This window comes from Colletotrichum tamarilloi, assembly GCF_030869305.1.
Source record: "Colletotrichum tamarilloi strain Tom-12 chromosome Unknown Scaffold_26.1, whole genome shotgun sequence".
Classification (NCBI taxonomy): domain Eukaryota; kingdom Fungi; phylum Ascomycota; class Sordariomycetes; order Glomerellales; family Glomerellaceae; genus Colletotrichum; species Colletotrichum tamarilloi.
In genome coordinates, this window is record NW_026849409.1 from 61,997 (window position 1) to 89,842 (window position 27,846).

At 47.7% G+C, this 27,846-nt stretch overlaps 10 protein-coding genes across 10 annotated transcripts; 6 read left to right on the forward strand and 4 right to left on the reverse strand.

The window, feature by feature from the left end:
• Positions 1-4,238: 4,238 nt before the first annotated feature.
• Positions 4,239-5,616, reverse strand: CTAM01_07878 (2OG-Fe(II)oxygenase superfamily protein; the record flags this gene model as incomplete). Its single annotated transcript, XM_060523899.1, has 4 exons — positions 4,239-4,331; positions 4,470-4,768; positions 4,833-5,156; positions 5,250-5,616. The coding sequence occupies 4 exons, from the start codon at positions 5,614-5,616 to the stop codon at positions 4,239-4,241; spliced, it is 1,083 nt and encodes a 360-aa protein (XP_060381354.1).
• A 962-nt stretch (positions 5,617-6,578) lies between these two features.
• On the reverse strand, positions 6,579-7,560 carry CTAM01_07879 (uncharacterized protein; the record flags this gene model as incomplete). Its single annotated transcript, XM_060523900.1, has 3 exons — positions 6,579-6,896; positions 7,103-7,309; positions 7,369-7,560. The coding sequence occupies 3 exons, from the start codon at positions 7,558-7,560 to the stop codon at positions 6,579-6,581; spliced, it is 717 nt and encodes a 238-aa protein (XP_060381355.1).
• Positions 7,561-8,076: 516 nt separating this feature from the next.
• On the forward strand, positions 8,077-9,556 carry CTAM01_07880 (flavin containing amine oxidoreductase; the record flags this gene model as incomplete). Its single annotated transcript, XM_060523901.1, has 2 exons — positions 8,077-8,403; positions 8,477-9,556. The coding sequence occupies 2 exons, from the start codon at positions 8,077-8,079 to the stop codon at positions 9,554-9,556; spliced, it is 1,407 nt and encodes a 468-aa protein (XP_060381356.1).
• A 773-nt stretch (positions 9,557-10,329) lies between these two features.
• CTAM01_07881 (arginase) lies at positions 10,330-11,628 on the forward strand (the record flags this gene model as incomplete). Its single annotated transcript, XM_060523902.1, has 2 exons — positions 10,330-10,467; positions 10,537-11,628. The coding sequence occupies 2 exons, from the start codon at positions 10,330-10,332 to the stop codon at positions 11,626-11,628; spliced, it is 1,230 nt and encodes a 409-aa protein (XP_060381357.1).
• A 792-nt stretch (positions 11,629-12,420) lies between these two features.
• On the forward strand, positions 12,421-14,500 carry CTAM01_07882 (uncharacterized protein; the record flags this gene model as incomplete). Its single annotated transcript, XM_060523903.1, has 4 exons — positions 12,421-12,461; positions 12,525-12,709; positions 12,780-13,567; positions 13,634-14,500. The coding sequence occupies 4 exons, from the start codon at positions 12,421-12,423 to the stop codon at positions 14,498-14,500; spliced, it is 1,881 nt and encodes a 626-aa protein (XP_060381358.1).
• Positions 14,501-14,850: 350 nt separating this feature from the next.
• On the reverse strand, positions 14,851-16,429 carry CTAM01_07883 (uncharacterized protein; the record flags this gene model as incomplete). The annotated part of the gene is made up of 3 exons (XM_060523904.1): positions 14,851-14,946; positions 15,009-16,324; positions 16,381-16,429. 3 exons carry the CDS (start codon positions 16,427-16,429, stop codon positions 14,851-14,853), a joined length of 1,461 nt encoding a protein of 486 aa, XP_060381359.1.
• Positions 16,430-18,069: 1,640 nt separating this feature from the next.
• Positions 18,070-20,934, forward strand: CTAM01_07884 (uncharacterized protein; the record flags this gene model as incomplete). The annotated part of the gene is made up of 4 exons (XM_060523905.1): positions 18,070-18,085; positions 18,455-18,718; positions 18,784-19,093; positions 19,212-20,934. 4 exons carry the CDS (start codon positions 18,070-18,072, stop codon positions 20,932-20,934), a joined length of 2,313 nt encoding a protein of 770 aa, XP_060381360.1.
• Positions 20,935-24,038: 3,104 nt separating this feature from the next.
• Positions 24,039-25,032, reverse strand: CTAM01_07885 (L-fuculose-phosphate aldolase; the record flags this gene model as incomplete). Its single annotated transcript, XM_060523906.1, has 3 exons — positions 24,039-24,551; positions 24,600-24,681; positions 24,734-25,032. 3 exons carry the CDS (start codon positions 25,030-25,032, stop codon positions 24,039-24,041), a joined length of 894 nt encoding a protein of 297 aa, XP_060381361.1.
• On the forward strand, positions 24,106-24,518 carry CTAM01_07886 (uncharacterized protein; the record flags this gene model as incomplete). Its single annotated transcript, XM_060523907.1, has 2 exons — positions 24,106-24,120; positions 24,231-24,518. 2 exons carry the CDS (start codon positions 24,106-24,108, stop codon positions 24,516-24,518), a joined length of 303 nt encoding a protein of 100 aa, XP_060381362.1.
• A 918-nt stretch (positions 25,033-25,950) lies between the features above and the next one.
• On the forward strand, positions 25,951-27,792 carry CTAM01_07887 (aromatic amino acid aminotransferase; the record flags this gene model as incomplete). Its single annotated transcript, XM_060523908.1, has 3 exons — positions 25,951-26,083; positions 26,153-26,720; positions 26,775-27,792. The coding sequence occupies 3 exons, from the start codon at positions 25,951-25,953 to the stop codon at positions 27,790-27,792; spliced, it is 1,719 nt and encodes a 572-aa protein (XP_060381363.1).
• Between the last annotated feature and the right edge of the window lie 54 nt (positions 27,793-27,846).

The following is a 27,846-nucleotide window of genomic DNA, read 5'->3' on the forward strand; positions in this document are numbered from 1 at the left end:
TCCTAGACCCCTTCGGATCTTATAATTTAAACTATACTATTTTAATTAAATTAAGTATTTTATATTATTATAAGATTTATTTTAAAATATTAGATTTAGCTACTTTTAATAAATAGGAAGTATACTCTTAGTAGCGTTTTTAAGAGACGTTTTTTTTAGATTTATATTATTAGATCCTTAACCCTAAGATTATTATATCCTTTTATAATAAACTAAAGAATATAATATAGCTTATTTTATTATAACTAGTCTTATTTAAAAAAAGCTAGTTAGCTAATTAAGCCCGTATTATTTATAATAATTAAGGCGCTAATAATAAAAAGTAAGGCCGCTTATTTAAAAATAAAAATAAGTTAATATTAGTTAAGTTTATAAAAGAGATAAGTTAGCTAAGTTAAAGCTAAATATTAAGCTTATTTTAATAATAAATAAAGAGCTAGTTTAGCGTTTTAATAAGGGGAGGATAATAGGGAATTATATAAGTAAATAGCTAATATAGCTTAGTATTTAAAAAAAACGGAGTTAGTAAAAAGTAGTTTATAATAATAATAAATTATTATAATTACGTTAAAAGAGGTAGTTAAGTAGACGTTACTATAATTTACTTTTTATATATTTTAAGTATATAATAAAAAGAAGCCTTATTTATTTAAGATTTATAAAAGCTTAGATTACTAGCTTATTTAAGATTTATAAATTTTAAATAGGTAATATAATAGTTCTAAATAAGTACGTAAGTTATAATAATATTCTTATTTTTAAAAATCTTAAATTAAAGCTTAGGTTAGAAAGGATAATAAAAATAGCTATATTAATATAATTACCCTTACCGCTTTTATAAAGAGGTACTATTTTTTTAAACTAATTAAAAAGTAAAATAGTAATGCCCGTATAAGAATAACGCCCGTATATTAATTTACGACGCCCGTATATTAATTCCTAAAATAAAATAAAAACTACTATTATTATACTAACTTTTTTTTATAAATAATTACTAATTTAATAAATTTATTATTAATAAAAATATACTTAATAATTATTACTTAAGTACGTAAACTAAGCTTTTTTTTTATATTACTATAGCCTTTATTATATTTAAAACTAGCTTATTAACTCCCTTACTTTTTATTATATTAGTCTTATTTATGTTATACTTATTAACTTATTTAATATCATTAATCTTTAATATATTAAATAATCTAAATTAGTTATAATTTAATTATATTAATAATAGTTTTATTAATATAGCGTAAATTTATTAAATAACTTCCCCCCCAATAGAGTAATCCGCTAAGGCCGTACTGTATATTACGTATTAAAAAAAACTAAGTATATTACGCTCTATACTTAATTATTAATTAAAATAGTAGTTAACTAACTTAACTATTATTTTCTTTTTATTAATAGCTCCTAACCTTCTCTTACTTATTTAGAGAGCGAGCTATATTTACTCTAACGTATATAAGACTTCTTAATATTAGCTTATATAAATAGCTAAATCCTATATTATATACTCCTTTTTATTAAAAGTTAAGGGGCCCCTTATATATTTTTTTATATTTATAATATAGCCCGTATTAAAGGGATTTTTAACTTTATAAAGTATAATTTTTAAGTTAATATTAATATATTAAATTTTAATATCTATATTAACCCGGCTATCTATAGTATTCGTACTATTACTTAGCTAAATTCTATATTATTAAAAAGTACTTTACTATTTTTTAAACGTATTTATATTAGTTATAATAGCTATAATATCGAGCTAATTAAAAAAGGCGCTTAGCTTAAGAGAAGTAAACTTATTAATAAGTATTTTTAAAATAAATTCTTATTAAGGTAATAGTTTATATATTAATAAGTTTATTTAGTAAATTTATTTAATAAACTTATTTAGTAAATTTATTTAGTTTAAATAGAGAGTAGCTTTAAATAATATTAAAAATAATAAAAATAAAAAGAATTTTTATAAGCTCTAAAGAGTAATAAATATTAGCTTATTTAGCCCTTTTTTTTTTTTAAAAAAACCTCTATATTATTATTAAAGTTTAAAACCTCTATAGTTAAGGGCCGCTTTTAATTATTATAGCCGATTATTATAGCTAATTATTATAACTAACTTCTATTATTAACCTTTCTAACTAGTGCTATTATATAAAAAGTAGCTTACTCATCCCGAATTATATAACGGTTTTTATATTAAAATTATTATATTATATTAAGCGCGTACTTAGGGTATATTACGCATATTATCTAATTAAAAAGTATATTATATTATATAATTTCCCTTAAAAGCGTAATCCCGTTAAGGTCGATCTTTTGTACTTATAAAATTAGAAAAAAACTACTATATTAAATAACTTCTTTAAACCCTTATTAATAAATTCTTTTTAATAAAAGCGTTAATCTATCTTTTTTTAAATAGTTTAGCATCCCCTTAAAATATTAAAAGTTATTTAATAAATTCTTTAACTTATTAATAAGTTAATATAATGCTTAGGGTATACTAAATTTAAACTTACTAAGCTAGCTAGTTATTATAGCTAGCTAGTTATAGTAAAAATATTAGTAAAAGTTAAGGCTATAAGTACTAAGTAAATAGTATTATAGTTATAAATAGCTTCCCTAAAGCTATATTTATAAGTTATAAAATAAGTAAGGTTTTAGTAATTAATTATAATTTTATTAAAAAAGGTTCTTAGTAAAAATAGTTAAAAGTAATTATAAAATTTAATACTAAGTTAATTATTAAAAAAGCTATAAAAAATCTATTTTTAAGCCTAGCTTAAGTTTATATTATATATAAGTCCGATTATAAATATATCCTTTATTAATAATTACTCTTATTTATTAAGTAATTACTTAGTAAATATTAATAAGTTTTTATTTAGAATAATTATAATAATTACCTTATTATATTATTATAATTTCTTGTTTATATATAACTTATTTATAGTTCTTTTATTTTAGAAAAGTTATTTTATATTTTTATATTTTTATACATATAATATACTATAGCCGCTATAAGCCTATGGGGCGGGCCCTAGTCTTAGTTATATATATTAGGTCGTAATACTAGTCTTTTTATTATAAAAAAAGTTTTTAAAGGTTTATAAATACCCTTATTCTTATTTAGTAACCTTTTTTATATTTTAAAGTATTAACTTAAGAACTTTAAATATAATTAAAGCTCTTTTAAAAAAGAGACCGTTTTTAATAATTTTAAGAGCTTATTAAACCTTATTTTTAATATATAATATTATTAGCTATAAATTAATAAGTATATAAAAAAGGAATTTATTTAGACGATTTTTATAATTATCATATTAAATTAAAAATCGTAAGTAGGGTTTTTAATTAGTGGCTGGGAAGGAAATTAGGGTGGGCCAAAAGTGGGTAGTTTGACTTATTAGGTAGCGTGGCTAGAAATGGGGGGTTTCTTCTTCGATCGCAAGAAATCCTTTGGCGGAACCCGGCCTTTACGCTCTACACCACGCAGTCCCTGTATGAAAGGGGTTGGGTTGCTCAATCGTCCTTTGGAAGCGGAATTTGAGAAAGGTGAAACGACACTGCGAGTCTCGTCGCCAGCGGTCCTTGTGCAACGTGCCTTTGAATGTTGGGCAGCGGTCCCGCCACCGAGCACGAAGCTTAGTATATACACCGACCTAGGTTTGGGTCCTTATGGAAGATCCGATTGATCTCGGGCTGACTCTGGTAGTATGACGAAGGCCTGCAGATCATGCTTGGTTCAGGTAGCATTTCGGTAAAGAAACAACCCGGCTATGTTGCGGCGCCGCAGCGCTTGCCCCTGTTGACACGTCATCGTCAGATAAGGGTTCCATGGCATCATGATCAGAATTACCAGTCCGAACGCGCCATGATACTATACAAACTATTCCGCTGATTTTGAATTCATTATTGCCTGAAGAGGGCATGAATCATGAAGTGTGCAGTCATTGTGGGCTTAGCATGGGAAGCTCTGCTGGGGTCCTCGTGTAAATCGACCACTGATCGTCCTGAAGAACAATTTTCACCAAGCAGCACGAGGGTAGTCAGATGAACAAGGCAAAGAACCTCGCCTTTCCGAAAAGCATGGAATTCGAGGTCACAAAAGCTTCCATAGTTGTACTTTATATATTCGACCCCGCTGAATGGTATGTGCCCAGCCAAGACTGGCTCCAACGTCCAAGTGAGGCATACAGAGAACCACCCGCCACTGTGAAAGCATTTCTGCTCATCTATACCGTGGATGCCTCCTCCTTACGATACTTGGCGAAGTCTGGGACCGCTGACGCGATTCGGTGGAGAGAGGTCATGTTTTCCTTATACATCTGAGATTGAGAATAAGTAAATAACCACACAGTCAGAATACTTGGGGCAGTTCGCTCATATGATGGCGAAAATGACAAAGCCAGAAGCATATGCCGTCATTTCCAGGACGATTAAACATAAAGATAAGCTTAGCTCACCTGTCCAGCCGAGACCTGCCGGTTTCTGGCTACCTGGTCTCCGGTAAGCAGTTCCGGGATTGGTTTGATGACGGTCTCAAAGTTTGTTGAGAAAAAGAAGGGGATGGCGTATCGCTGTTGTCCAGTGTAGTTCATGACTCGGTGACGAGTCGAGATGTAGAGGTCGTTGGTGAAGGCTTGAAGCTGGTCACCGACGTTGACTATGAAGGTTCCAGGCTTAGGCGGAGCTGATATCCACTCCCCGGCTTTATTCACGACCTCCAGAGCGCGGACGGGTCCTGGTGCAAGAATCGTGAAGACTAATGTCACAATCGTCAGCGCATCTTCTCCAACAACTTTATGTAGGAGGGCGTGTGAGCTGACATTCAGAATCGGTATGGGCATCCAGACCACGGGCCGCGGCGCCTCGTTCTTGAGGCGGGTAATGGGCCAGGACGCTGGCGCAACCGGGGTGAGATGTGCAGGAGGAAAAATAGTCCTCGTCTAGACCTAGTGACAGCGCGACAGACCTGGCCAACAGACGGCAAAAGGCCCGCAATTCTCGATAGTAAGTAGATAGCTGGTCCTCGAAGTCAGCGGGCTCCCGTGGCCATCGGTTGCGGCCCTTCATATACGGGTCGTCGCAAGCATCGTTGGGATCATCGTTCAGCTTCGAATCATGGCCCCATTCGAACGCCTCGTTCAGATCTTCATGCACACAAGTGAGCCAATGCAGACACTAATGGTAGGTCACCTATCGACATGCTGATGGGACGCAGAGGGGTGGGAGGCCAGACTCACTTCCTCGTCCGTCCGCTCCAGGCTTCCCCGAACCCCCGATGGGAGTGTAGCCCCGGAAATTTGGACTATTATCGATGAATACTTCCATTTTCTGCTCAAATGGCAGCGCAAAGAAAGTCTCTGCCGCCTTGAACACGCCTTGAATAACATCGTCGTTAATGCCATGGTTTTGAATGTAGAAAAACCCGACTCGCACGCAAGCGTCCCTAATCTGGGCAGCAATCTTGCGTCTCTCATCGAAATCATCACTTCTAATACCGGCAACATCGATCACAGGTATCGTGTCGAAATCGCCCGGTACTGCACGCCAGTCGTGGTCACGGTCCACGGCCGGCTCGTTATCGTTATCCCAGTCGTTGTAACCCATGGTTGAAAGATGGATTTAAAAGATTCACAACTTCGCAAATGGGGCTTTCTCAAGAAAACAATTAGTGTGCGTATTAGTTGAATAAAATACTTTATTTCCTCTGTGAAGTAGACATCCCCAAGAGCCCCTGTCGGGCTTGTCAATGGGGATCTGATCGGTGGATCGAGAATGGCAAGCGCCTCCGAAGGCATGGAGCGACGGTTCCTACTGCGGCGAAATTTGTGATGCCTGTTGAAGTCTACAGTATATCGAGCGGCATTTTGCTTGCTCATGCGGGCGCCATTTCAGCGCAGCCCCGCGTACCTTAGTTTACACTGGTGCTCCACTACTTTTACATCAGTAAGGCAATTCATAGCGAGGTGGTTCTCAGAGGCAGGACTCTCCGGCGACGTGCTCCTAGCCCAATGAATATCAGTCAGGATTCCAGAGACGCTCGCTTGATGGGAGGTGGCTTTTGAGGCAATTACAAAGGGCCAATTTACAGACTACGTAAACAAATTGCGATTGGCACGATTACAGCGGCGCCAATACAAAAGCACCTGTGAGAGAACAGACAGTCTCTACAGTATTTCTATTGTCGCAGTGAGAAGCCTTACGCATGCGCTTAGGTTATGCCTACAAGGCATCATGGAAAGCTCCATTGTGTAACTCTATGCATGAAATGATACACCGAGTGGTTTTGAGGTATTATGGAATGGACAGCTCGGCTCATCTACAGCACATAGTCATTTGTGCTTGTTAAGGAAATTCTCAATGACCGGAGATTTGTTTGCCTTGGTATTGAGTTATGCTAGTGATCACTACCTGAAACCTCTGCCCCAACTCCCCCCAGCCTGTCAAGGTCAAATAGCAGAACTCCATGAGAGAGTAAGACCAGCATCTACGGTTATCTCTTGACCAGTCATAGAGGTGTTCTTCGCAACCCAAATGTACACATCAGCGCAATCGCTTAGGTACGTCTGTCACAGTGTGTAAGACCTCGTGTCCGAACATATACTGATGGAAGAAAGGCAAACCTCGTGTTTCAAAACAGAGTCGTTTTGCTCCTGAGCAATTTGCTCTTCCGTAAATTGCAAGCCCTGAAGAAACAGGTTAGAAACCAGAGACGCACCAGGAAAGCCTTTCAAGGGCATGCGTACCCATTCTGTCAAGAGCTGACCGGGTAAGATGGCATTCATCCGCAGTTTGGGACCTTGCGTCGCGGCGATGCATTTCATCAGATGCAGGCCCGCTGCTTTGCTGACCGCATACGCCATGCTACTTCCGCTCTGCGTGGAACCCTGAGATGAGAACGGGCAAGCAAGTAAGCCAATGGCCAAGCAAGAAGATAGGAGATTACCGCGACGGGGGCTGGCATAAGGCTTGGCTTACCGCTATGGAAGATGTAATTAAATACACGCCACCTTCTGAATTGGCGTTAAAAATAGGGCCGGCGGCCTGCATGAGCTGTAGGTGACAAAGAGCATTGGTTGCGTAACACTAGTACCCTGTCAGTGAAGATGCTTCGTGAAAGACCACAAGATTCGACGATAGAATAGAAGACCTTGTTCCACTCTTCCAAGCTCAATGCGTTCAGATCGCCAAAGTCGCTGAGCCTCGTCCATCCGGCGTTAGCCACAATGATATCCAGCCCGCCTAGCTTCTCCACCGTTTCCTTGACGATGCGAGCATTGTGGTCGGCATTTCCCGCGTCCTATGCATGAATTGGGTTAATACGGGGCAGGATTTTCGAAATAAGGGGGGGAAGAATACTCCCTGAACCATGAATGCCTTCACTCCAAAACTCTGCACCTTGTCCACGACCTGGCGAGCTCTATTCTCGTTGGAAACGTAGTTGACCATCACATGAGCGCCTTCTCGTGCAAACTGTTGGCATATGCGCGCCCCCAGCCCTCGGCTGCCACCAGTGACGAGGACACGCCTGTTGCTCAGTGTGTAGGGCATGGCAACAAGGGTCTGGGTCAAACGGCTCGATTGATAGTCAAGTGTGGATATGTGAAAGAGAAGAGGGCTCCAAGGTCGATCCTACTCTTGGTATCAAAAGCACTGTTGTGGGCAAGAGATGCCGCAGAATGCGAGGTAGAAATGTCTTCACACGCTTATCATCAGTCTCCGTTAGGCCGGAGGATAAGTAAAATTGCCCTCGGACTGTATTGCCTTCTTCAAAAGTCTATCTTCAAACTTTTACAAGACCTGGGCCGTAACGAGAAGAGTGGACAAGTGCGTTCGGAGAGACTTGCCAAATTGCCAAGCTCCCTGCCAGCCACCCATTCCACCCTGCATTACATGGCATCCTAGTTTCGGGCCGGTGTCTTCTACATATCTTTTCTCTCTGACCAGAAACCCTCAGGCGGCTCGGAAGTCACTCCTCCGGCCTGGCTGAACTTTGTTCATGTATATGGTGGCTCGATCGCACTACCCTGTCTCATCTACAGCAATACGAAGGTTGTGTCAATCGCAATGTCAGATGTTCTGGATGTTATCATCATAGGAGCTGGTCTCAGCGGCCTCCAGGCCGCCGTAGACCTACAGAAAGGCGGTCGAACTATTGCCGTTCTCGAGGCTCGGAACTGCGTCGGGGGCAAGACAAGATCTGTGCAGCGGTCGGATGGGAAGGGCGTGCAGGAGATGGGTGCTGCATGGCTCAATGATAGCAACCAGGCGCGTGTTTGGAACTACTGCCAAGAGTTCGGCCTAACGCCCGTCTTGCAAGCGAACCAGGGACTGGTGGCAAGCGAAGACGAAGACGGGACGTGCCATTTCTTCCCTTTTGGCGCCATGCCCAACGTACGTACATACATGCCTCCTTGCCTTTCTTTGTCCCGCCGGAGCCTGAGCTCCGCCGTCTGACGGCCCGCAGTTCTCAGCGTCAGAAGTTGACAACATCACCGCAATTCGAGATGTTGTAGAGGCGGCGTCCTTGGACCCAGCATCATACCGTCAACCAGAGCGCGCCCGGCTCGATGGCATCACATTCGAGCAATTCTGTCGCGATGCCGGGGCCGGGACTCGCGCCCTGAACACCGCCAGGCTTTGGTGCCGCGGCACGCTCGGCCAGGATCCCAACGAGGTCTCGGCGCTCTCCTTTCTGGAGATCGCTCTTGGTGGGCTGGGTATCATCAATTTGAGGTACGACGGCAAACACGGCGCCCAATATCTCCGCCTGGAGGAGGGTACGCAGGCCATCGCCATTGGAATCTCCAAGATGCTACCTACCGGAACCATTCATCTCAACACCGCGGTCAACACGGTGACTCAAAACTCGTCGAAACTTTGTACTGTCACGGCGACCCGAGGCCAGGTCTTCAAGGCGCAAAAAGTCATTGTCAGTATCCCCGGGCCGTCGTACAAGAACATCAAATACAGCCCACCGCTACCGCCGCTGAAACACATGTATGTCACGGCTTCGAGATATGGTTTCTACCTGAAGTACATCTGCTTGTTCAAGAGCCCCTTTTGGCGACGACGAGGCTCGTGTGGTTTGGCACAGAGCTTCCGAGGTCCTTTGAACCACTGTCGCGATACTTCAGTTGACCATGCCGGCAACTACGCGCTGACGTGCTTCATTACGTCCGCTCCTGGGCGAAAGTGGGCATGCCTGAGCGACGAGGATCGTCGAAAGACTGTGCTCAAGCAGCTGGGCTCCCTATTTGGCGTAGGACACGCCGCAGTCGAGACGGAGCTCTTAGATACCATCACCTCCGAGTGGGTGGAGGACCGCTGGGCCGGCTGGGGCTGCCCAGTGGCCGCAACCCCACCCGGGGTCATAGGCTCAAGTCTCGATGGCGAGATGATTCAGGAGAAGTTTGGTGCAATTTACTTCATCGGAACCGAGCTGGCTGAGGAATGGCGGGGATATATGGAAGGGGCACTCCAGAGCGGAGAGCGTGGTGCAGCACAGGCTTTGGAAGATTTCCGTCTGCAAGATACGAGGCTATAGGCTGCTCGGTGTTCTCAATCCGACTGGCTGGTCTTTAATCTTCTCATTGTGTCGAATGGTTCTGGGCCATTGGTCTTTCCGTTAGGAATACCATAATATTTGCGAAAAGGCGGAAAGGCTCTAACCACAGCTCTTGAGAGCAGCGGCGACTAGGTAAAAGTGGCCATAGAATATCAATAGTTGGAAGAAACGGACATCATCACAAACCTGAGATAGTCTTGCATCGGATGGTTGTACTTCCAGGACCTCTTGCGTAAATATTCCAGAACGACATGAGCTCTGAGTAGGACCACACATGTGTGAACGGATAGCCGGCTTGTGTACATATGCTCATGGAACCAAGCAACGACGATTAGAATAGTACCACAGCAACTCCAGCGCAAAGTAAGGTTGCTCATACCTCTTCTTCCGTCCTTGGAGAGAGAGAAGGGTAGCTGTAGTAATCCGATACTTCTCCTCATTTCCGGAGCCCTTCGACTCCATATAACCCAATCAACGTGTTGAAGGCCTCAGTGGATCAAAGTGAGAATGATAGATGTATAGATCTTTAATTGAACCACCTTAGTAGTCCCAGATTCAACACGCTGCCTACATCTAGCTACGGAGACCCGGTGGATACATCGTCTTCCAGCAGGACTTGAAAAAGCCGGCCTTGCCCACTCCTAACTCTCACCAGCTCTTCTTCCGCCAGCGATCTAGTTCTCTTCTCTCTCTTGTTCACCTATCATTCAAGCCAATCCTAGTGGATTGGAGCGATACATCGAATGGCAATCATGCGATTGTTCAGAGCCATACTGCTTGTCCTGCTACTGTTCAATGGGCATGCCCAGGCACACGAGCGACGCGCCGATACATCTTCGGACACCGACGTTGAGAGATTGAAAAAGTTGCATGAGAAATGGGACACAGATGTACGAGACCTTGGCGCGCCATTCCATGACAAAAAGGCGCAGATGGCTAACTAACTTACCTGCCGGCAGTGGCCGTTTTCCGGCATTTCCACGTTTGCCCATTTGCAACATGTCAAATGCTTGACCAACCCAGACGAGCTCTTTGATGTGGGCATCATTGGCGCGCCTTTCGATACGGCCGTGAGCTACCGCCCCGGTGCCAGATTTGGTCCAAGAGCAATTCGCGCCGCGTCGGCGCGCCAGACGTCCTTCCGGGGCTTCAATCACCGCGCCGGTATCAACCCATACAGCTCCTGGGCAAAGGTCCTCGACTGCGGCGACATCCCAATCACCCCGTTCGACAACAAGCTGGCGCTACACCAGATGACGCTCGGTTACCATGAGCTGCTTTCGCGACCCGCGACGAATCCGGACAAGAAGCCCGTCCTCCTCACTCTGGGCGGCGACCACAGCGTAGCTCTCCCCGCCTTGCGGGCGCTGCGCAAAGCATACCAGGAGCCTATCGCGGTGCTTCACTTTGACGCTCACATGGACACTCTGCATCCGAACAAATACCCCAGCACCTGGACGACAGGCCAGGAGGCCCCCCAGTCCGATTTCACTCACGGTACTATGTTCTGGATTGCCAGTTTCGAGGGGCTGATCCGCAATGGAAGCTCGGTTCACTGTGGTCTTCGCAGCAGGCTAGCTGGGGATGATTTCAGTGACTACGAAGACGACTCGCGGCAGGGTTTCATGAGGATCGAGGCAGATGACATAGACTTAGTCGGCGCGCAAGGGATCATTGACGGTATAATGAAGCGAATGGGTACCGAGATACCCGTCTACATGTCAGTTGATATCGACGTCATCGACCCCGGCCTCGCCCCGGGCACGGGGACACCAGAGCCTGGGGGTTGGACCACCAGGGAGCTGCTTCAGATCATTCGAGGCGTGGGGGGGCTCAATATCGTTGGCGCGGAGGTTGTTGAGGTTAGTCCCGCCTTCGACGGTAGAGGCGAAGAAACAGCACTTGCAGCAGCACAAGTCATCTACGAAATGCTCTCCACCGTGGTATTGAAGGGTATGGAAGAGCGAGGATTGGAGAAGCCGCTAAGAACCGAGTCATGGACGAAGCAGTTTAACACACCGATTCATGGCAATGAAAAGGACGAATTGTGAGATATCATAGGTAGTGAGAGAAAGCTGCCGAGGGCGTTATCCCGGGAAACAATAGACATTTCACAGCCTGTCGAAGTTGATGCTTGGCCTGTGAGAATCAGACGTCGAAGGCTCGCGGGTGTCCTTTTGTTTACGTCGCAAATTAGCACGTCAGTGTAACGTTCTCTGAGCAGTTCAGGGTCGGCTGGGCCGTGTGTAGTGTTCTAGCCCCATTTGACCGTAACACAGGCGTCTTGCAGTGGTTGAAGTTGCTCAAATGGTTGTCCCCAGAAGTTGGGTTATTACGTCAGCTTTTCCCACACCCCCTGCCCCTGCTCAGGCTAAGTTTACTACATAGAGCTAGGCGATCGGTCAGGGACAAGCCACAACCCTGCATGCCACATGGTATGATAGGAAAAGTTTGCCCCGCTTTCCAGATATGTTGCGAGTCTGTCGTGTAAGGCAGGTAGGTCCGAGCCGGCCTAGTATCCAAATAGGTAGGCGCACGTACCTAGCTCTAGTATAGCTTTTTCCACCGAGACCACCATCCATCCCACATCTATCATTACGTGGTACCTTAGATTCCGTGGTGCCGACCTAATCAATCAGGGTAGGGAGGCAATTAGCTGGAAATTTTGTAAATCAATCTGACGCAGGTTCAAATGCCTTAGGCGGGCTAGGTATGGATTAGTAAGGCAACTAATAGGTCGCCGACGACAACACCTGCATCCATTGTCCCGTGCGAGTTCCAATGCCCAACCTTTGACACGCTGCTGAACAAAAGCGAATTGCTGCCAAAAGTGACCGTCCGCTATGCACTCCGTACCGAAACGGCGATCCATCACATTTACGGGGTATGTTTGAAGTGCCCAAGTCCTCGCTGTTGCGAAATACGCCTGTGCTCACCACCGGCTCAGTTGCTGGACTTGCAAAGCACGAAAGATTCGGTGCGATGAGCGACCGTCAGGATGCCAGAACTGCGAACTGAGAGGCAGCGTATGCGGTGGCTACGACATCAAGCTCAAGTGGATGACAGAACCCGTTGTGGAGCCCGAGACGCCCTCTAAACACAGCGGCCAAGGCCGAAGAAGAATTGGAAATGGTACTTGATTGACCTTACCCTATTTTGGAAGGGCACCGTCTAGGGGGCCTGTTGGCTGACAACCCATCAGATCGTGGTAATAGTCATCGATATCACATGGGGCAAATCAAGCGTTTCCTCCTGGACCTCGACAATGATGTCGCCCTAGGTGTTGCGTCTGCACAAGGCCCCTTCTCTACCTTCCCGGGTCTCGTCAGAGAACCTGAGCACGCAAATGTGTCACTAGTACCCCCTCGGGTCCTCTCAGTGGTGCTGGAGAGCCAACAAGAGAGTCCGCTCCCTGCGTACTCTGATGAGTCCCCCGTTCCCTTGAACCAAGACCCTTTGGAGGAGAGCGTATCTGAAACTACCGCTTCTACAACGTCCTCCTCACCACGGTCCAGCAACCCTCACAGTCCAACTGGAGACGCTGCCGCCGCTACAAATCTTGTGGGGCATCCCTTGGAATGTCTTCCGTTGCTGCAGCATGTTCGATTCACCTTTTCACACGACAATGAAGTTGACCTCTTGATACATCATTACGGGCTGCATGTCGCAGACCTTCTGCAGCCTATTGTCCATACCAACAACCCTTACCGTGAACTTTACTTTCCTTCCGCACTCGAAGGAGCCAAGTCGCACGCATCAGGAGGGACGGAAGCTATTGATGTGGTTCAGACAGCGCTCTACCATTCAATAATAGCTTCAGCTGCCTTCCACCGATGGAACTGCAACAAAGCTTCCGATAAGTACAAGCAGATGGGTGCCCATCATAGATACCATGCTATTTGCCTCTTGAGATCTTCCGTTGCATCCCACGCACCAAGACCTCTTTACAGGCTGATACTAATGGCTGTGCTGTCACTCATTACCATTGGAGTAAGTCTTAGACACAAATCCCTTCCGTGTTGTTTCGCACAATTCAATGACACTGATGCCCGATAGGTCATCTCCGGAGCTGGCGATGATTACGTTGTGCACCTCGGGGCAACCAAGGAATTGCGGAGGTCTCGCAGCCGGTGGACAGTCCTTGGTGCAGCTACACGACAGCTCCATGAAATCGCTGCCTTTCTAGGTCTCATGGCTCGAACAACATCCTTTCGGAACTCTTCAACACTATGGACCGCTTCCGAGACCGAAGACAAGCCCTCCAAGGATCTTGCGATAGAGTCTGCATCCTGCTATGAGTACATGTATGGCATCTCACCAGCCATTGCAGCAGCTATCCAAGACACATGTCGATATGCGGAGCAATTGGCTTGGTACCGCGGCCAGGAACAAAAGCACCCTCCAGAGGATCTCCTTGAAGCCTGCGAAGCGCTAGGGGAACGGCTGCTCTCGTGGAGCTCCGCAGATGGCGAACTAGCCTTGGCTCCGGCAGGCGACGATCTGATGAGAGAGGTACTGAACCACCATACATGTGCTTGGTATCATGCCGCTCTCATATACTACTATCGGCGGATTCAATGTTTTACTGCTGTTGATCTTGTCGAGGAAGTAGATCTTGTACTGGAACACATGCGCGCCATGGAAGACTTCAAACTTCGTCCTGAACTCGTGTCGTCGAACAGGATGGCGCCCATTACGTGGCCCATGTTTATTGCTTCATGCGAAGCAAAACCTTCGAAACGGCCCTCATGCATGGAATGGTGGGAACAAGTCAAGCAATACAATCTTGCCAATATCGATAAGCAATGGGCCTTGATCCAGCTTATCTGGGAGAAGATGGCGGAGGCGCAGGATAGGAACGCCGACAACGTCAGTTGGGTGGATGTGTATGTTACTTTGGGCGAGGATATCATTGCTGTGTAATTACGCGATCCAAAGTCCTCCCACCTAACCTGACTGATTGATTCTATGGCGTCCTGTTTGGTTTCGTGTTTTCATTAGCCACGCTTAGCCGCTTGCGATAACCCAGACGCTGTCCCTTGTGGTATATGACAGAGCTTGATCGCAAAAACTCACAGGCTGGGATGCAAGTCGCTCGACAGTTACAGGGGGTGTTCGTCAACATATAATCCGCGGCCACCAACTGGAATGGGTATGTGAATCGCTTGAAGCAAAACTTCATCACCATCCACCTATCCAGTCACGTCTTTGATTGAGCTTTCAACAACCGACCGATCATTTCCATACCCAATATTGGCGGAAGCTTCTGACCGCTATTTCTCTGGCTTGGTCTCCGACACGTCCTCTCGCCCTTCTCCATGCCAAGATGTGGGTCCCGACTCTTTCCCAGCAGGAGCAACGGTCGCGTCCTACTCCAGTTAGCCCGCGCCCGTTCGAAATGAAGTACAAAAAGAATTCTTGGACAACTTACACCAAAGAGTACGTCCATCTGCTCAAGTGTCCGACCAGCGGTTTCGGGATAGAATAATCCATAGCTCAAAGCGGCACAGAGATTAAAGACGAAAAAGGCAAAGAAGTATCGAAACCCTACCGAAGTAAATGCGAGAGGCGACACCTGGGCGAAAACCAAGTTCAATGACCAGTTCATCAATGTAGCGATGGCATTGCCCTTTGCGCGGATCTCGATTGGGAAAATCTCCGCAGGGTAGACCCAAGAGATGATTCCAGTCATGGTGAAAAAGAACGAGAATACGAAGTTCATGGCAACCATTGCCCTGAGCTGGTTACCGTTCTCCGTTGGCAGATACTTGGACAGTACGGCGTTGACGACCAAGGCCAGACCGCAGCCGACAGCGCTGAAAATGAGAGGTTTCACGCGCCCGATCCGCTCGAGAGCCCACAGTCCAATACTGCACCACACAATTGAAAGAGAGCCGCTGATTCCAATAATCATCAACGAGGTCTGGTTGTCGATTCCAAGAGATTCGTAGATCCGAGGTCCGTAGTAGTTGATGACGTTCACACCGCTGAGTTGGCCGAACGCCTGAACACCACACCCTAGCAGAAGCCGACGACGCCACGACGGTCGTGTGAACAAAGCTTTCCAATGAACTGCATTGACAGAACGGTCCGCGATGATGGTGTCGTGGATCTCTTGGTACTCGGCTTCGAGGAAATCATCATTGTCTCCATTTCCGTGCAACCTCTTCAACACCAGCCGGGCCTCCTCATACCGCTCCTTTTCGATAAGCCATCGGGGAGACTCTGAGAGGAACCAGATGCCGACAGCCATCAAGAACGCGGGGGCTACCTGAAAAGCGAGCGGGAATCGCCACTGGAAGTGGCTGTCGACGTGTGAGCAGCCGTATCCGAGCCATTGGGCGACAAAGAAGCCCCAGCTCAGCATCCATTGCAGCAGCCCAGATAACGCTCCTCTGATGTCGGCCTGAGCGATCTCCGAGCAGTACATGGGTGTCACAGCGCTAAGGATTCCGACGGCGAGGCCTGCGATGAGACGTCCGGCGATAAGCATGGGGATAGTCGTCGCCCCAGCTTGAAGGGCGCATCCGAAAATGGCTGTAACGGAACCGGTGAATACTGTCAACCGTCGTCCGAGGGCATCTGCAAGAAATGATACGACAAGACACCCGATAATCGCTCCTCCCGTGAAGGAGGAAACGATGCCACCGGCCTCCGAGTCGGATATCGAACCGCCGAAATATTCGATAAAGTGCTCCTGGGCCAGTGTGGAGGAAATGATACCACTGTCGTAGCCAAAGAGGAATCCTGAGTGGAGTGTCAAGACATGACAGACAATAGAAGTCAAAGCTAAGGCAACTTACCGCCTATGGCCAGAAAGGCCCCAGAAAAGATGGTGATCAGCTTCCCCATGTTGATAGCTCTGAATAATCACTGAATATGGTACAGACAAGACATGTAGACACAAGCGTTGGGGGAGAATTATATACCAGCCCGTATGCAGCACCTCGAGACTAGTGACAACCAGTTACTCGACATCAGCATGATCAATTTAGCGTGTCTCCAGTGCAGCAGTCTAAACCTGTGAGGATTCCATTTTGTCCCAATCAGACCGCGCACCCGTTTTCCGGGCAACGTTCTCCCGAACGTACTGGAGTGAATATGGCTTAGCACATGCCTGAAGATGCATTTGCCCCATGGAGAAGTCCCCGGATTCGCCCCAGAATCGCATTTCCCCGGAATAGCAAGACCTTCTGACAGCTGGCTTCGGGGGAGTTGATGGCGATAGTAGCCAATGTTCTTGGGTGCACTGTCGAGCCTTGTCTACCAGATATGCCGAGCCCGACGCTAAGTTCCTTGGATTCTCATCATTCGGTGCTGATTTACCCGATTGACAATATTTCATGACGACTGAATGCCAGGGTGCCAGCGAGGGCTGTCTGTTGGCAAACCAAGCGGCCGTAATAGAGGTTGTCACCACTGACTTGATAAGAAAGTGAGTTCAGAAAGCCACACTGCCGTATGTGGTTTAGGGGCTAAACAGAGGCGGAATTTCCCATAGCAGGGGTTAGCCTCCACTTCAAATGGGCTGCGAATGTACCTAGTAAACGCGTATGAACGTGTGTCTGATTGGTCCTTGGAATTGGGGGCTCCTTAGATAATCAGAGTTTTACCTCCCAGAATATGCGGGGGGGGGGTGGGTGGAGACACAATTCTAGCCAGCGGCGTCCGTATTAGCAAGAATCTCCGAGGCCGGCCGACTTCTGCCGGCGCGGCACTCCGCCTTACGTAAGGTCGGTATGCCACTTCTCTGGCCGCCGTAGGCAGTGTTCCTAACTAGCGATGCAAGCTAGTTTCCGCATGATACGACTTGACTAAACACGCATTGTACTATTTACCGTGTCAAGCCAGACGCCTGAGGGGGTAAATTATAAATTAGTAGCTTTACTTGTCAAGCGTTGATAAATTTCCCTTCAATCATGGTATTGGTATTATTATTTAAGATATTAAATATGTCCATGGGTTAAATACTTCGGAGAATTCAATCATGACCTTCAGATAGTCGTAATGAAATTGCTTTTAACTAAGGAAATTTATAATACATATAAGACTTAGCTACAGTAAAGAGTTTTATAACTCTTGTTAGGGGGGAGGGGTATGGTTGACGGTTTATTCCCATAAGATATCCTCGGTATTCTTGTGTTGCGAGCGGATCAGAGCAGACAACTAACTATGGCAAAAAGGAAAAGCTTCGGTATGACCTCCCTAGCACTGTTACCCCCTATTCCGTACACAATAGTCACGCGAACCGCAACATTGTGCTTGCCCCCACGCGCAGGGGGTACTCAGTAAGATCGCAGAGCACTTGGGGTATGCTATCCCATGCTATCGCTTTGTCTGAGGCGTCATGGTTTGCGAAGTCTTTTTTCTTCATTCGATTTTGTCGCAAAAGATGACCCGAAGCCCGTCGGCTCGTCTACGTTTGGTTGCCCTGGATGTAACCAAACATGGCACTATCAACGAAAACACTTTGCTTGCAGGAACACTAAGCCATGGTGAGCCACCCACGTAAGTTGTCGGAAATTGCTTGACCGAGAAGTCAGGGACGGAAATCCCCCTTTCTCCTTGGCTCCCCGCAAAATCCATCTCTGTGCCTGTGTCTCAACGCGGGGAACTATGGGATACCTCGGATGTTGCTTTTTCAAGTCCGAAAGAGGGACTACAGTGAGCCGTCATACAATATTGAGAAGATGGAGTGATTCAACAATCACTGGACTATAGCTAAGTCTGTATTAAAAGGTCACAAAACCTCGTCTTCAACCGATGAATCTACGCAAACTCTCAACACTGCGCCGATACATCTCCACGGAAAACTTCAACGCGCTAGAGCCTTTGCCGCAAAAATGGCTAAATGCAGCATTTTGTTTCATGCCCTAGTTGTGGCCTTTGTTTCGGGACGTATTGCCTCGGCTGCTGGGACCGAAGTCGATGGGACCAACTGTCAGCTAGAAGTACCAGAAGATGCGGTCTACAAGGACCCGAAGGCAGACCTTTCTGACCGTGTGGCTGACCTCCTGTCTTACATGTGTTGGGACGAAAAGATCGCTCAAATGGGGGGCGTCGGCGGAATCCTTGGGCAGAACAGTACCTACGATGCTGCCCAATATCTGGACAGAGCAAAGCTGCACAACGGAACCATCTGTAAGCGATTCCTGCCCTCCGTGACCCGTTTCAACAAAAAGCAAGCTAACTTGAAGATGAACAAGCTCCCGGTTCATACCTCAACTACGCTAAAGATGCGGTCCCTGTCCTATCGGATCTCATCGTCGCCTCCAAGAAGGAACACCGGCTCGGCATCCCTTTCGTTCACATTGGAGATGCGGTCAATGGCCCGACACTGCGTGGCACTACCCTGTTCCCGGAAACCCTGACGATGGCAATGGCCTGGGACCTACCTCTCTATACCACTGTTGCCGCAGCGCTGAGGGATGAGCTTCATGCGTGTGGAATCACGTGGGTACTCTCACCTGAGGTAGACGTTGCGCGTGATCCGAGAAACGGTCGCGTTGGTGAAACGTGAGTGCATAGCCCGTTTTCTTTGCGTTATTTTCTATTATCTTTCACCTTATTCTCTTTTGTTTTGATTCCCTTTTTGAAGAAGCTCTTCGAAGATCCCCTGGCTGATTGTTAAAAGGTACGGCGAAGACCCCTGGATGAACGGTGAACTTGCCGCGGCCTACATCGGTACCGTCCAAGAAAAGGACTCCGACGGATTCATGAAAGTAGCCACTACGATCAAACACTACGTCTTTGGTACATCTACTGGTGGCGTTAACCAGGGCTCAATCCTTGGCGGCAAGAACCACATTTACAATATTCTAGCGCTCCCATACATCAATGTTCTCCAGAAGGTCACTCCGGCCTCGCTGATGCCGTCTTATGCCACCATCGATGGCGTCCCCGCCCACCAGCACAAATTCCTATTACAAGATCTACTCCGCCAACAACTCGGGTATAATGGCGTTATAGTATCTGACGCGGACGCCATTGTCATGCTTTACGACACCCACAAGACGGCCAGCACGCTCAATGACGCCGGAATTCAATCCTTGGAGGCTGGCGTGGAACTCGAACTTGCGATCCGATTTCCCACGGCCTTCGAGTCTCTCTCCGGCAATCAAACAGTTGAGGGCGTGGCTGGAAATGTGAACGAGGCAGTGTCGCGTCTTCTCAACCTGAAGTTTGAATTGGGCCTCTTCGACAGGGACCTCTCGGCGAACACCACTGCCCTGACTGAGGTACTGAGGTCCGAGGAGCACCTGGAAGCCAACGAGCGCATCACGAGCGAATCCATTGTTCTGCTCAAGAATGATGGCATACTTCCTCTATCTGCAAACCAGAAAGTGGCTGTTTTGGGTCCTCTTGCTGATGTTGTCAATACTGGCACTTATGCTGCATGGACAAATGCCGAGAATGGAAACCTCACTTTCTTGGATGCAATTACGGCGACCCTTGGTTCCGACAACGTCAAACATGTCAAAGGCGTTGAGATTACTTCGGAAGAGAACTCAAGTATTGACGAGGCCGTCGCAGCGGCTAAGGACGCAGGCATAGCTATCGTTGTCATTGGTTCTGTCGCGGTGGGCTACGAGGACAGTCTTGTCAATGAGCGAACAGATGGAGAAGGACTCACTCATGCGTCTCTGAAATTTCCTGGACTTCAGGGGGATCTATTGAGCGCTGTGATTGGATCTGGTGTCCCCACTATCATCGTCCTTAGCGGTGGTCAGGCGTTCGAGCTGTCGGGCGTTGCTCAGGATTCCCAAGCCATCTTGCACACCTTCCTCGGCGGCGAGTTTTCAGGACGCGCGCTAGCCGATATCTTGATTGGGAAAACAAACCCCAGCGGCAAACTCACCATCTCATTCCCTGCCTATTCAGAGGTTAATCCGGTTTACTACAACCACGAACCCAGTGACTGGCAGGCTGCAGGGGCTATTCAATTCCCGTATCTCTCACACAACTATCTTTACCCTTTTGGTCACGGACTCAGTTACACTACTTTCAACCTCAGCAGTCCTAGTCTTGACAAGACGACTTATGGCAAGACCGATACTATCAAATTGAGTGTGACCGTCTCCAACACCGGGTCTGTAGATGGGAAGCAAGTTGTTCAGGTGTACTTCAGGCAGCAGGTTGCCCCTCTGTCGCTTCCAGTAAAACGACTGATTGGGTTTTCGAAGGTTGATGTGCCTTCCGGTTCATCGATTGATGTTGGAGTTGAAATTCGCGTTGCCGAACTGGGTTACTGGTTGGAAGGAGAGTACAGAGTTGACTCAGGTGGATATGAGATTTTTGTTGGTGACAGCTCCGACGATAACAGCCTTAGCGGCCCTGTGGCTATTCACATTGAGTAGAGTTGGTTAGCGAAATCGAACCTCTGCCGAATATTTCCCACATGGTTCCTTCGCGTGACCCATGATAACCCCATGTCACTCGTCAAAGCGGTTTTGGGGAGATGGATGTCACAGCCCACAACGCAAGCAGGCAATGTGATCCTAGACGCGCTGAAGTAGTGAAAGACAAGGAAAAGACTCACTGATATAAGGCGAATAGGGAAATTAACATGGGAGAATCTTGCAATACGAGGTCTCCCAGATGTACAGATTTGGACACGTCTTCTAAGTAATGAAAGCCAGTTAAACAGGTACAGACTCTACGGTCGGCAGAGCCTATTCGAGTGAGTACAGCCCCACTACACGCGGGTGTTCTCCTTTCCTCGGTTGCTACCATATTCTTTGAACCCCTGAAGATTGAAGGCGACGAGTGTATCGGGATCTGGCAAATAGAACGCCAGCGCAGCCTAGAAAAATCGCAAGAAATGGGCAGAAAGGCATCAAGGAGCCTGTATAAGGGAGCTTAGTCGGGCAGGCCTTGGGCGGTGCCAGCACGGTACCGGCTAACATAGACAACAGGCATGCACCGGTGTACGCGGCGACACACGTAGTGGCGAGGTCCACAAACCAAAACAGGACGTTCGCAGCCAGGTTTGACTACACGAGGAATTTGACGCAGTGAGTAAAGCCTAACGATGGCGGAGAAGTATATAGGCACACCCTCATTGATGCAGGTTAGTAATTTATCGAGCGCTTGGCCGTCTGGCAGTGCCTATACCTAAAATCAATCAATAATAACAATCAAGCCAGCAATTAAATACATAGTTTTTAGAGAATCTAATAATGAAATGTTTATTTGTAACCGTAATATATTTGATACAATACTCCCCAGTAAGATAGGCGTAAAAAATACCTATGATATGTCGAAGGTGGAAAATAAGAAGGGACCGCTCAGATCCGGACCTCGGGAATTAAAATGGGCCCGGCCCAAAACTTTAGCCAATAGCATTATATACAAATTATTACTAACTTCCGTAACAGGGAATCACCTAAATCTATTAAATATTTGTCAAACATAAGGCGAAAGATAAGGAAAATTGAATTATGAACCCCATATCTAATTCATATGACGGGGCACAAGCGCGGCCGTCTGGCGGCGGGTCGGCACTGATCTATCAATCCTGAAGAGGTTGCGTGTCGCAGTAGGGGGTTGGGGGAACTTTGGTACCTCGTGCAGAATTGATAGCGCTCATTTTCGGGGGGTCCGTGGCGCCGCAGACGAAGCCGACGGCCAGGACACCGATGATTTACGCCGTAGAACCCTACGAATGGTAGAAGATAAGCTTGGCCACCAGCAGGATTGCCCTGCCCGAGTTCTGGCTCTCACTGTACGCTAGCGCAATCCGGCGCCGGCGATCGTAGAGGCCACGTAAAGGATGAGTACAGACCTAGGAAACAGCCCGTGGCCCCATCTGTATACTAAGGGGTCATCACGCTCCCGTTGCCCTGATGGCGGAAGCCTTAGTCATCGTGATGTGAGTTTTTTGTCCCACAAATGATGATCAGGGTAAGTAGGACAAGGCAGATAATAAGAATGATCTTGGCTGACGCAATGCAAAATTCGGATTCGCCTAATTACCTGTAAGGTAATGGAAAGTGAGGATGAGCGTACTCTGCCGAGGCAAATTAACAGGTCCTCACCTAACGAAGAACACATTGAAAAAGATACAGACCACCACGCATACAGCTATCCATGCGGCCGGGTTGATCCTGAGATTCCAGTACTACATGGCGGTCGCCACAGCGCTGTACGCAACACAAACTAGCATCGTTGCGGCAAGGGGGAATGCCCAGCCCATAGGAAAGCCCAGAGTCAGGTAGACATAGGTAACAGCTCGCAAGCTCGAAAATGGAGCCGCGGGTGGAAGGATAGGCATACATCCTAGCCACGCATTCATTACGTGGCCAAATAACGAGAATGACCCAGATGCGGCATCACAGGAAGAGAGACAACGGCCCCATCTCAGTGAGCAAGAGCTCAGTGCCGATGGAGCCGCCGATCACCTTGGGCTGGACATGTCGGGGGGCTGTTTCTGTCGTATTTGGTGCGCAGCCAGTTTGTATTTTACCCTTCAAGTACTAATTTGATGATTAATATGGCGATCCCAAAGCCGGGGTCTGGAGTTTTATGCATTTGGTCGGAGGTAACCATCTTTTCAATGAATTGGGAGAATAAGAATTTTAATGATCTCGGGGAGCCGAAGAATACATGCTCACACAAACGAGCGTCGGCACGAGGCAGAAGATGTTGTAAAGTCCATCACCTCGGGGTTGATGGCTGCAAGTATTCAAGCTATACATCTATCACAATCGGAACTTCAAATCGGAACTTGAAATTGAAGGGATGGAGGCGAAATAGACCAATGCTGCCAGTGGCGCAGAGCTGCATTCCAGGCAACTAGAGATGTCAAAGAAGGGCAGCACACAGCATGCGGGGTTTCCAAGGCTCCAGCGATGTGCCTCTGGTCCGGTCTTATCTTGGATGATGCACTCAGTACTTGGCCCTGGGAAGGCACATTATCTCCTTAGCAGCAACAATGTATCCAGTACGGGTCATTCCGAGGCAACAAGCTAAGAATATCCTCAGCTTCAATTACTGTGTATTACTGCAGTCGGATGGCATATAGGGACCCATCTCCCAGTACAGGCTGGAGGGAGAACACGCTCAGAGTGTCACGAGTTATGGTACACAGCAATGGGCGTTTGTGGGCTAAAAGTGGCTTCTGCGAACCCATCTCGAGCGCAAAAAAGAGAGCAGTCTACGTACTGAACGAATGTAAGATCCACGCGAGAAGGTACGGGGCAGAATGCCCAGCGAGTGCTGATACCATTCTATTCCGTGACAGAGGGACTGTTCACGGCCTGATCTTTGATAATTTGCATACCACACTAATATCGGCTGTGTCTGACTACCCGAACTGCTTTTCAGTATTTGTGCCTGGTCGAAAAATCACGAAGGAATAAACAGCGGCAAGTTGACGGATGCCTAGTACGCTAGATTATCCTGCGAAAAGCATGCAACATGAGCGAGAGCAAATGTGAAGCGCTGAGAGTCCTTTTATTTCCTAATTCAACAAGCTCCCACCCGATTCCTGCAACTCGTATTCGTAGTCGGGTTGGAATTCCAACCACATGGATTCTGGCGTTGTGAGTCTGTATGTGTACTCTGCCTCTTCATGAGGACATATGTGCTTTCGAATCCCAGAAGCCGAGGCAGCCTCGGCGAGCAACTGTGCCCGACAGGTATTCTCCATTAGCGTGAAGAGGAACGCTGCCTCGTCGACAGTGCTCCCTGTCGTCAGAAGCCCATGATTCTTGAGAATCGCGCACCGTTTATCGCCCAGAGCACCTGCGATTCGCCTGCCTTCTTCACCTTCAAAAGCGATACCGCCGAATGTATCGTAAACAGCATGGTCATTGTAAAAGGTGCAGGCATCCTGGTTCAGCATCTCCAGGGGTCGGTTGAAACAAGACCAGGCCTTCCCGTGGATACTGTGGAAATGGCAGGCAGCGTTCACGTCTGGTCGGGCGGCGTGGAGAGCTGAATGAATAGTGAAGCCGGCATTATTAATACAAGCCTGTGCTGAATTAGCAAGGCATTTCCACAGATCAATAAGGCCTCTCACCTTGTTTCCGCCTATGACCTCTCCATTCATATTTACCTGAACAAGGTCGCTAACTCTCATCATTGCAAAATGTCGGGCTAGACTGTGCAGAAATCAGCGACATGTACGCCGCGGCCGGAGTCCTAGATAATTACGGGTTGATCCAGAATGTGTCAGGGTCGACGGGATCCCGGACAGATATGTGTCCGGCAGTACCCTCGAGGTAACCTTTCCGTGCCATGACCCTAAAAGCTCCAGCCATATGCTCCAATGCCCATTGCCGTGCCTTGTAGGGATCTACGAATGTCGGGATACCTTCAATTGGAAAGCCTCGTCCGATGGTAGCACCCTCTCCATTGAGAGTTGAGAGGCCATTCATGAATGTGTCATCCACGCGGCGCAGTCCGACGGACTTCCGAACAACTTGAGCATCCTCATCCAAGGTGGTGGACATCCTGGAAGTCAGTGGTACTCGTGAGGCAATTCTTGTTGTTGTGGCCGTCTGCGCCATGTTAGCTATCGAGCTAGAATGAGCAAGTATAAGGCTGGTGTGCCGATGATGTGCAAAGGAGGGCAGATGGCGATTCGAGAAGGTCGATAGTTCATGTACTATACGAGAACTCATCTCATGCAGGCACGAAAGACCATGAGGAGGGTATGAATACCTCTTCAAAGCTTTCGAACGTGTTACCTGACTAGTTTCAAATCGCATCGGTGCCCATTCAAACGAATGAGGACATTCGCAGGTCTGAAATTCGGGCAAGTATCTCCGAGCCATAACAGCCTGTCCATGATTCCGGGGTCGATTTACACACGCAACAATACGTCTGAAACCCACGAGTCAACATTCCCCATAAGAATGTACCATAAGTGCAAAGTGGCATAGCATTTGACGAAGATGAGAGCTGTTTGATTTGGACGGTGACCCTTGTGTGTCAGTGGGTCTCAAAGTACAGCTTCCTGGTCCCTGTCGTCTTCACAACCGGAGCTGGCCATTTCACTAGGAGATGACTGCCGTCTGGGGGTGAACCCAGGTGCGAAATATCTGTACTGTTAAGGGAAGTCAACTGCGAACGATCCCCACAACTGCTCGACCAAATCAAAGCGCCAACGGCTAGCGCCAGCCAGCCACCTCCAATCTCACAACAGCGCCGCCAGGCCAGAGGAAGAAGAAATCCGCATGGTCTTCCAGGAACAACGATGGGTAAGGCCCGCTAAGGGAAGCGGCGTCTGGCTGACCATTGCGGCCTGGTTGGCTGTTCATGGCTAGCCTGCCAGCTCTGCTATAAGAAGCAACGCCTGTAAATCCAGACACATTATTGAGGGACAAGTCACACAGCCCAGCTTCATTGGCCATCTTCGCAAACAAACCATGTCGTCCGCACGCCCTAAACCCACAGATCTCGAGCATCACTTCTCCCAAACGTCAAAGAAGAGGGCGCCGAATGTACTCAAGGAGTACTACAAGTATCTTCGGATACCAGAGATGGGAAATTTAGCCGGTGGTATGTCTCGGCGGCAATGATGTGCCTATGTGTACCAAAATGGTGCAGAGTGTTGACTGTAATCTTCAGGCCTCCCCAGTCCAAGTTACTTCCCTTTCAACAACGTGGATCTTTCGCTATCCAACCCGGACTCACTTGGTCCCTCGAAATATTCTGAGGCGGCAGGGGGGCAGACACCCCAACTACGCATCCCTCGACGCGGGGACGAGCCGGGATCCGTCCGCAACGTTGACCTGACCACCGCGCTCCAATATGGAAGCGCCTCGGGCTTTCCCCCGCTCTATGCCTGGTTGAGGAAGCTTACCACTACTATCTACCACCCGAACATTCCGTATGACGGCGACGCTGACATTATCGTCAATGGTGGATCGGCGGATGGGCTTTTCAAGGTCTTTGAACTCTTATTCAATCCTTGGGATAAAACTTCTGGTGATGCGCGGAATCGCGAGGGCTTGATCGTGGAAGAATTTGTGTATGGGCCTCCAATCGCTCAGCTCAAGCCCAAGGATGTGAACATCGTACCGGTTGCAATGGACACCGAGGGAATGCTGGCATATGGTACGGGAAGTCTCTGCCATGTCCTTGAGACATGGGATTCCGAATTAGGGAAGAGGCCCCATGTTGTTTATCTTGTTCCGTGAGCATGCTGTCGGCGACCTCATACTATGACGACTAGCTAACAGGGAACTAGAACCGGCCAAAACCCGACATCCGGAGTGCTTTCTCTGCCACGGCGGAGGGAAATCTATGATATCTGCTCGCGGTTCGACCTCGTCATCGTCGAAGGCGACCCGTACTGGAACCTGTACTATCCATCAACATCCACCACGCCCAACTTCCCTAAAGACCCGAACCATAACTATTGCGTACACGACCTGCGGGGCAAGTCGACAGGCTACGCTTTCCTCGACGAGCTCGTCCCGAGCTTTTTGAGCCTTGATAATGACGGCCGCGTCATACGACTCGACTCCTTCTCCAAGACCGTCGCGCCCGGTTGCAGGCTTGGATGGGTCACAGCGCAGCCGAGTGTGTGCGAGAAGCTCTTTAGGATCACGGACGGCACCACCCAGCAACCCTCCGGCTTCGTGCAGGCCATCGTCACGCAGTTGATTGGTGATTTCGGTAGGGACGGCCCCGCTGAGACCGCGATTTCGGTGCAGAAACCCGGCGGCTGGGGGGTGGGCGGCTGGATTAATTGGCTTGAGGGCTTGCGATTCACCTATCAACGCCGGATGGAGAAGATGGCTGCAATCTTGGAAGAGAATAGGTTCTTGGGGATAGGCGGAGTTCAGACTGAGATGTTCTCGTTCCAGCGGCCCGCGGGTGGCATGTTTATCTGGGTCAAGGTGAACATCGGCAGTCACCCGCTAACCTCTATCAACCCGCGCCGATTAATGCAGGGGTTGTGGGTTCACTGCACCCAGCACCCATATTGCATACTGGTCGTCCCGGGCGGGGATTTTGCAGCCAACCAAACCATCAAGAGGGACCTGGGGTACGTTTTCTTCCGCTTCTGCTTCGCAGCGGTGGAGGAGAGCATCCTAGAGGCCAAGTCGCGAGCATTCGCAGAGGCCTGCGAAAGTTATTGGGCCATTACTGACGTCAAGGTCATCAATGAAATCTTACACGAGGAGGACCTGGCCAGACAGATGTACGAAGCCGGATATGACGATACCAGCTTTGATCGAGAGGTTGTTCACAGATGGTAAGACAAGAAGCAAACCCATAGCGAGAAACAATGGAAATTAGGTCTCAAACGTGAT